Source organism: Sebastes umbrosus, chromosome 18, assembly GCF_015220745.1.
Source record: "Sebastes umbrosus isolate fSebUmb1 chromosome 18, fSebUmb1.pri, whole genome shotgun sequence".
Taxonomy (NCBI): domain Eukaryota; kingdom Metazoa; phylum Chordata; class Actinopteri; order Perciformes; family Sebastidae; genus Sebastes; species Sebastes umbrosus.
Genome location: NC_051286.1, coordinates 3720887 through 3730435, shown reverse-complemented (window position 1 = coordinate 3730435; position 9549 = coordinate 3720887). Strand labels below are relative to the sequence as shown.

At 33.7% G+C, this 9549-nt stretch overlaps 1 protein-coding gene across 1 annotated transcript; it reads left to right on the top strand.

Annotated features, from left to right (window-relative positions):
- Positions 1–2062: 2062 nt before the first annotated feature.
- LOC119477128 (rho-related GTP-binding protein RhoB-like) lies at positions 2063–7300 on the top strand. The gene is made up of 2 exons (XM_037751019.1): positions 2063–3012; positions 3710–7300. Exon 1 carries the CDS (start codon positions 2338–2340, stop codon positions 2926–2928), a length of 591 nt encoding a protein of 196 aa, XP_037606947.1. The 5' UTR covers positions 2063–2337; the 3' UTR covers positions 2929–3012; positions 3710–7300.
- Positions 7301–9549: the final 2249 nt, after the last annotated feature.

Sequence of the window (9549 nt, the reverse complement as noted above, 5' to 3'; positions counted from 1 at the left end):
GCAGTAAAACTACATAAAAACAATTACAGTAAAACTAGATAAAAGAAATAAACATAAATAAAAAATGCACTAAAACTAGACAAAAGAAATAAAAATATACAGTAAAAGTAGATAAAATAAATTAAAAAAATACGGTAAAACTAGAAAAAATAGATTAAAAAAATACAGTAAAGCTAGATAAAAGAAATAAAAAATACAGTAAAACTAGACAAAAAAAAATAAAAAAAAATACAGTAAAACTATAAAAGAAATAAAAATACGGTAAAACTAGATAAAAGAAATAAACTCAAATTAAAAAATACAAAACAAATTAGACAAAATAAATACACATAAATAGAAAATACAGTAAAACCAGACAAAATAAATAAACATAAATAAGAAATACAGTAAAACTAGATAAAAGAAATAAAAAATACAGTAAAACTAGATAAAAGAAATAAAAATACAGTAAAACTAGAAGGAAATAAACATTAATTTAAAATATAGTAAAAGTAGATAAAGGAAATGAAATAATACAGTAAAACAAGAAAAAAAGAAATATTAGATAAAAGAAAGTTTTCAAATGTTTATATTACTCTACTTTAAACTAGATAAAAGAAATAAAACATGTAGTAAAACTAGAAAAAAATAATATTATAAATATTAGATAAAAGAAAATTTACAAATCTCTATATAAATACCAACTACTCTACTTTAAACTAGATACAAGAAATAAAAAAAATACAGTAAAACTAGAAAAAATAAATATTATAAATATTAGATAAAAGAAAGTTTTCAAATGTCTATATTATTCTACTTTAAACTAGATAAAATAAATAAAAAAATACAGTAAAAGTAGATAAAAGAAATAAAAAAATACAGTAAAACTAGATAAAGGAAATAAAAAACACAGTGAAGCTAGATAAAAGAAATATTAGAAATATTAGATAAAAGAAAGTTTTCAATTGTTTATATTACTCTACTTTAAACTAGAAAAAAAGAAATAAAAAATACAGTAAAATTAGATAAAAGAAATATTAGATAAAAGAAAATGTACAAATCTCTATATAAATACCAACTACTCTACTTTAAACTAGATAAAATAAATAACAAATACAGTAAAACTAGATAAAATAAATGAAAAATACAGTAAAACTAGATAAAGGAAATAAAAAATACAGTACAACTAGATAAAATAAAAAAAATACAGTAAAACTAGATAAAATATATATTTTCTAAAATGCAGTAAAACTAGATAAAATAAAAAAAATATACAGTAAAATTAAATAAAATAAATAAGAAAACAGTAAAACTAGATAAAATAAATAAAAAAAACAGTAAAACTAGATAAAAGAAATAACAAATATAGTAAAACTAGATCAACTAAATAAAGAAATACAGTAAAAGTAGATAAAGGAAATACAAAATACAGTAAAACAAGAAAAAATAAATAATAAAATACAGTAAAAGTAGATAAAAGAAATAAACATAAATAAAAATACAGTAAAACTAGAGAAAAGAAATATTAGAAATATCAGATAAAAGAAAATATACAAATCTCTATATAAATACCAACTGCTCTATTTTAAACTAAATAAAATAAATCAAAAATACAGACAAAAGTAGATAAAAGAAATAAAAATACAGTACAACTAGATCAAGTTTTTTTTTTATTTTCAAGTTTTGAAAATGTACAAATCCCTATATAAATACCAACTACTCTACTTTAAACTAGATAAATAAAATTTAAAAAAAAATACAGACAAAAAACAAATAAAAAATACAATAAAAGTAGAAAAAAATAATAAAAATACAGTAAAAGTATAAAAAATAAATAGAAATACAGTAAAAGTAGAAAAAATAAATAAAAATACAGACAAAGTAGATAAAAGAAATAAAAATACAGTAAAACTAGATAAAGTTTTTTTTTGTTTTCAAGTTTTGAAAATGTACAAATCCCTATATAAATACTAACTACTCTATTTTAAACTAGATAAAAGAAATACAAAAAGCAGTAAAACAGAAGTGGAGAATTGTAAAGAACTACATCACGATGCAGTGATATTTGTCTCATTTTGGGCTGATCCTGGTCGGGTGTGTCCTCGTGTCCATGTCCCTCCTCTCTCCACTTCCTATTGGACTGCTATATTTAGGAAAGCAGCCTGCTCTTTATAAAGAGACCAGAGCAGCTGGAGGGTTACTGTTAATGATCTGGAGGAGGTGGTCGACGGGACGAGGCTGGGTTCAGACTATAAAGGACGGTATAAAGGACAGGAGGACGGAAGGACAGTATAAAGGACAGGAGGAGAGAAGGACAGCTGTGTTTTTAGAGATCAGAGACAGGTCGGAGGATAGATAATGACGGACATCCGGAAGAAGCTGGTGGTGGTCGGAGACGGCGCCTGTGGGAAGACATGTCTCCTGATTGTCTTCAGTAAGGACGAGTTCCCGGAGGTCTACGTCCCCACTGTCTTCGAGACATACGTGGCGGACATCGAGGTGGACAACAAGCAGGTCCTTCTGGCTCTGTGGGACACCGCGGGACAGGAGGACTACGACCGGCTGCGTCCTCTGTCCTACCCGGACACTGACGTCATCGTTATGTGCTTCTCCGTGGACAGCCCGGACAGCCTGTCCAACATCCCGGAGAAGTGGGTCCCCGAGGTGAAACACTTCTGTCCCAACGTGCCCATCGTCCTGGTGGCCAACAAGAAGGATCTGCGCGGCGACGAGGCGGTGAGGACAGAGCTGTCCAGACTGAAGCAGGAGCCGCTGAAGACAGAGGACGGACACAGCATGGCGGCGCGGATCGGAGCCTACCAGTACCTGGAGTGTTCAGCCAAGACCAAGGAGGGCATCTGGGAGGTGTTCGAGACCGCCACCAGGGCCAGTCTGCAGAAGAGGAAAGTCCAGTCTGGAGGGTGTCTCAAATGTTGTGTTCTGATGTGAAGACACCATGGAGAGCTGGAGCTGTCTGGAGAAGCTTTACGCACAGCTTTACGCACAGCTGGACATGTTTTACGCGCAGTGGAGGTGGGTTTGGATACTCCCTTGTTGCAAAAACGAAATTACTGCAAAACACAAAAGTGAACACACTTGATGGATCATCTGATATCTGGGTGTGTGTGAGAGAGAGACGAACTGGTTACAGCATGTCCTCTGTGGGTCACATGTCTGTCTGACAGGTGGAGGGGTGAAAAGGACAATGTGGACTTTCCAAAAAAGGTCCAAGCCCAAGTTTTAAAATTGCTCACTTTTATTTGTGTTTGCATATATATAGGGCACTGCCTTACTGCCAAGGTTTATAATAAGCAAAATCATCCTTTTTTTAATTTTTTTTTTTACCTTTAGTCATTTATCTAGTTTTACTGTATTTTTTATTTCTTTAATCCAGTTTTACTGTATTTTTTATTTTATCTAGTTTTACTGTATTTTTTTTAATTTCTTTTATCTAGTTTAAAGTAGAGTAGTTAGTATGTATATGTTCACTGAGAGCAATGCTCTTTTTCAGGAATGCCCCGAAACTAAACAAAAATAAATAAAAAACAAATACAGTAAAACTAAAAGAAATTAAAAACACAATAAAACTAGATACAAAATAAAAATACTGTAAAACTAGACAAAATAAATAAATACACTCAAACTAGATAAAGGAAATAAAAAATACAGTAAAACAGCAGAAAACAAAATGACTGCAAATCTTTTTTTTTTTTACCTTTTATTTATTCAGGAATGCCCTGATCACATTCACACCTGGAGGCTGCCCAGTAAAACCACAGTCTGATCTGCTGGTCACTGAGCTGCTCCACTGGAGCAGTTGGGGATAAGTGCCTTGCTCAAGGGAACATCAGTGGTGGTAATGAGGGAGGGGTATTTTCACTTTCCCCACCCAGATTTATCCGCGGGATTGAACCGGCGATCTTCCGGTCTCAAGCTCGCTTCTCTAACCTTTAGGCCACCACTGCCATTTGACCTCTGATATCGGGGTGTCTGTCTGACAGGTGGAGGGGGTGAAAAGGACAATGTGGACATGTCCTCTCCAAAAACGGTCATGCTTACGAGCCCAAGGTTTAAAATTGCTCACTTTTTTTGTGTTTGCATATATAGGGCACTGCCTTATTGCCAAGGTTTATAATAAGCAAAGCAGTTAACAAATAATTATTTATGTCCACTTTGTATTGTAAAATTGCACATGCAGTATCTGGACACTTAGAAGAAGTTGGGAGTCGTGGGTTTGGATACTCCGTTATTATCACACGACCTTGCTCCAAGCAAAAACGAAATGACTGCAAAACAAGATGTTTTTTGAACACACTTGAAGGATCATCTGATATCTGATGTGTGTGTGTGAGAGAGAGAAACGAACTGGTTACAGCATGCCCTCTGTGGGTCACATGTCTGTCTAACAGGTGGAGGGGGTGAAAAGGACAATGTGGACAAGTCCTTTCCAAAAAAGGTCCTGCTTACGAGCCCAAGGTTTAAAATTGCTCACTTTTTTTGTGTTTGCATATATAGGGCACTGTCTTACTGCCAAGGTTTATAATAAGCAAAGCAGTTAACAAATAATTATTTATGTCCACTTTGTATTGTAAACAAAAAAAGAGTTTGTGAAATTGCACATCTGGACACTTAGAAGAAGTTGGGAGTCAAAGGATGCTCATCACGGTGTTCTGTATAGTTTTCTTCTGATGTTTTACGCCATTTTTTTGAATAAAGACACAGCATATACAGTTAAATAATAAATCTCAGGTTTGTTAGTTGGAACCAAAAAGTATGTTTTCAACTCCACACTAAAATAGTTTTTATGCAACAGGCCATTAAAAGGTCTAATAAGAGATTGGCCAGCCAGCCTTGAAAAGGGGCAAACCATGTTGTCCAGTTTTGTTACAGTTAAATGTACAAACAGTTCCTGCTTCTATACCAGAAATGTTGTGCTTTTGCTGGTGGCTACAATAACTCCAATAAAGAGGTGCTTTTTGATCACAAAACGATGCAATAAAAAGCTGCACAAACACATTATAGCCTGAAAATAATCCGAGGAGGGGATGATTTGTCCTCACATCTCACCTGAAACTAAATCATCTGAAGCACCTACAGTAAACCTCACCGGGGCTGCACAATATATCACGGAAAATATTAATTAAAAACCAATACTGTGTTTTTGAGAATCAATACAGCATCTCAAAACATAATATCGCAATACTTTCTTACACCCCTATGTGATAAGCGATAACATTGTTGATATTACTTGCGATAAATAAACAGATATTAAAGTTTACTCAGTTGTGCTTCTTTCAGTATTCTGCTATAAAATAACAAATTCTTTGTTGAATTGAAAAACTGAAAGGAAATTATTTTATTGAACAAAAAAGGCACCAATAAACAAAAACAAAAAATTAGTAATCACATTTTAAAGTGCTGTTTTCTACTGAAACTCTCTTTCAACTAACTAAACAGAATCCTACAATATCGCAGTCTTTCACGATGTGTTTATCGCGCAAGTTGACATAATAATAATAAACGATATATTGTGCAGCCCTAAATCTCTCCATGTTTCTGAAATCTAGCCGTCTCAACACATATCTCCAAACACTTTGAAAGACCTGTTGGACATTTTCTATTTAGCTACGGCTTCATTTCCCAGTTCATATTTCCGAGAGCAGATGGAGCATGTGAGACGGTTTAAGCATGTGAGCGCTTCGCTCAGTGATTTTTTTAGAAAGTGTCATGAAAAGAAAGTCTGTGTCCAAGCTCTGTGAGCCAGCAGCACATGATGCATATGAGTGTGGCTATTAAAACAAACATGATGGAATTGTATCATTATGTTATGTTATTAAAAACCACAATCGTATAATAATTACATAAACAAAAGGGTATCCTTTTGATTAAAACACTAGATAAGTGTGTTTACAGCTGAATTATGATAGAGAAACACATCTTAATGTCTTCCATTATGACCGTGAATGTACCTCAGACTTATTTGGTCGAACATATTGTTTGAAGTTAATAACAGAAATCAACATATTGGAGCAATTTTCCCACACTTGTGTGATGAACTCTCGTTTGATCTCCACAGGGGTGTAAGAAAATATTGAGTATTGTGATATGTTGTGTGATTCTGTATCGATCCTCAAAAACACATTTTTAATTAATAGTTTACATGCAAAGATGAACTCAGTCAATACTTTATTTCATTTGCAAAGAGATGCTTTGAGAAGTTTAGTTCCTACAGTGTGTGGAGAGCAACAATTTGGCCAAAACAGCAACAACACACTAACAGATTCTATCATCAACAACAAGAGTCCCGACCAAAATTAACGGAAATCTCTCGTGATCAAACGTGAACAAACATGGCGGACGACGGGCGGGAAGAATTAGTGATGTTAAGTTTTTACTTTGTACTGAAAATTCACGAAGGATGGATGGATGAAGTCATGGAGACGCGTTAAATAAACACTTGTGTGACCTCCATCTTACTACTACTTTATGCTTCACGTTTTGCATCAGCTCGTGCATTAGCCGCGGCCACCGTGGCGGTGGTTGTTCTTCCTTCATCAGTCAGCTTGGTTCTCTATTGGCGGTTTCCCACGTGACTGCGTCATCGGCTGTCCTCGGGGGTTCCCCACACACAACAGGAGATCAAATCGTAAATATTAGTATTTACGATTTGAAATCGGAGCAGCCAAAATCAGCTTAATTCTCATGTAGTGTGTAACCGGCATTATTTACACGATGGTGGGAGTACCTGTTTAGATGACAGCTATGAATTACAGAGGGTGTTGCAACACTGGGAATCCTGAGGGAAAACCCAGAGTTACTCACTTTAAACGTAATTCCTCTGTGGTTCATTAAACATTAAACTATGTCGATAAAGTTAAAAAAGTAGCATCTTTTTTATAAATCCAACCAGAGTTACAACCGACGGTGTAAAAGTCACATTCCTCCTGGCCTTCTGTTGCTGGGCTTTGTGCTGACTTACGGGACAGGAATGCATTGTGCTGGACCGGTTCACTTTCCCACAGCGGCCCCCCTCGTGTGCCTCTGATTTCCAGTGTTGTGAGCTTATTATTCACCGATCAGACACAGCAGTTATTTCACTCTTGAAGAATTAAACTATGGAGAAGAAGAAGGAAAATGCTGAAAATGTGCCAAACGTATTTGTTTGTAAGAGTTTATCAACTTATGACCACGTTAATGTAATGAAATGGGTTTGAATGGAACAATGGACATTTTTTTGTGAGGAAAAACAATCCAGAATGTAAAAGGAACAAGCGGTACTGTTTTGGGAAAGTCAATAAAAGAATCAATGTGTGTCACCATCTCTACTCTTCCATTCTTTTGCCTCATTTTCTAACACTGAAGAGAAATACTGAATGTGGTGTTGCAGAAGTTCAACATCTTTGGAGGAAAAATAATATATTTATTATATTATAATTATAATATATTTATTGACAATCAGATGTTGCTATATTTTGTAAATGACATCATCCATGTATTTGTGATTTTGTTTCTGTTTTTGGTAGGATGATATAGGTTTTATGATCAGTTATGGAAAGTACAGTTTTGAGGTACTTATACTTCACTTAAGTATTTCCATTTTCTTTTAATTTTGTATAACTTTATACGTTTTTTCAACAGAGTTACACACATTCCAACAAACTCACAACCCTCCACCCTCCCCAGACACCCAAAGAGTAAACTAAATGGAGATAATAACAACAAATAAATGAACAAATAGATAAATTATAATTAAAACACTAATGATAATAATAATAATAATAATAATAATAATAATAATAATAATAATAATAAATAATAAATAGTAAATAATAAAATAAAATAAATAATAGTAAATAATTAAATAATAATTAAAACAATATTAAAATAATAATTAATAATTAAATCATTAATAATTAAAAATAAAATAAAAATAAATGTAAATGTAGAAAAAACTCCCAACCCTCCCCGGACATCCAAAGAATAAACAAAATGGAGAAATTAACAACAAATAATTTAACAAATAGATAAATTATAATTAAAACAATAATAATAATAACAATAAGAAGAAGAAGAAGAAATAGTAGTAAATATTAATTAAAAAATCAAAATAAATGTAAATGTAGAAAAGATGGCTAAATAAACGTGTATGAAAACAAAGGGACTTGGTTTGTTGTTGCAATAAGAACCAGCAATAATCTATTACAAAAGTATACACAGTATATTCACATGTGCATATAAAGACATATACACCCACATGTCTCAACACATTCAAACATAGACAGGCGCAGCTTTGTGTACATCGTACTAATAAAGGAAAAGACATTGTCACATGAATAAGGCACGTATCCCAGCTCCATTATCCGGCATTTAAAGCATCACTTATTCTCAATCCTGATATTCAGATTAGAAAGGGTAGTTAATTGAGAAAGAAGAGATTTCCATATTTCCAATTAACACTTCCATACTTTTATGTAAGTATGATTTTAAAAGCACTTATAGTGGAGTATTTTTATACTGAGAGGTAAAGGATCTGAATACCCCTCCTTATGATAGCCATATATATTCCAGGCTATATATATTATATTCATATATTTCAAAGGGTGAGTCCATTTCAGGACTTCTTTTATTGTCGACAACTGTCAAACTGAGTCCCTTGTTCTCATTGTTTTATGATAAAAGAGCTTGTGTGTCACAGAAGCTATTTGTGTATCTGTTAAATTTAGACCTGAGGATACAAATGACTACTGTGCGTATGACGGCGGTGTATAGTGAGCTTTTTAAAACAATACCACATTGTGACTGTGTTTAGTATGTCGTTTTTTAATGAGTGACTATAGATATTTGTGAGTTTGAGGGAAGCAAATTTGCTTGAACTGCAGTGCTTCATGTCAACATCAACATCAGGAGGAATAATCAATCTGAAGAAAATGTAACTGCTGCAGGACAGGCGCTTTTTTAAAATCTGACTTTTATCCAACGGCTGTGAAGAAAGCAGAGAATGCTGTCATCACGGGTCGAGTGCAGGTTAACATTTCACCGTCTTCGCTTCGCTACGCCCAACGGCGAAAACTGCGAGTCACCATGAAGTCACAAGCTCTGCAGATTTAGGTGGAATATGATGGAACTACCGCAAAGAAAAGGAAGAGCCACTACAACAAAGACTGTGAAACTACTTATAAGTATTTATAAGCTAGTGGAAGGTGATTCTTAAAAGAGTTTTTTGTGAAATTTGCCAGTTGTTTTTCAATTTCACACACAGGGGGAATACGACATGAAGCGACACAGTTCATGTTGTGGGTCGCAAAAAGAGAAAGGGGCAAAATAGAATTTTTCATTATTTAAGTTAGATAGACGTTATATACAAATTGTAGACTACCTCTCAGCCTTGGTAGCGTGTCCCACATTGTCCCACACAAATATACTCTTTGTCTCACATTTGGTTTGTTGGGATCTGGTCAACCTATTTTACTAGTGTGTAAAAGTCATAAAGTACCTTAGTTCGCTTACACTCTCAAGTTTTTAGACATTTATGTTAAAGTATATACAAGAAATGCAAAGAGATGAATAGTA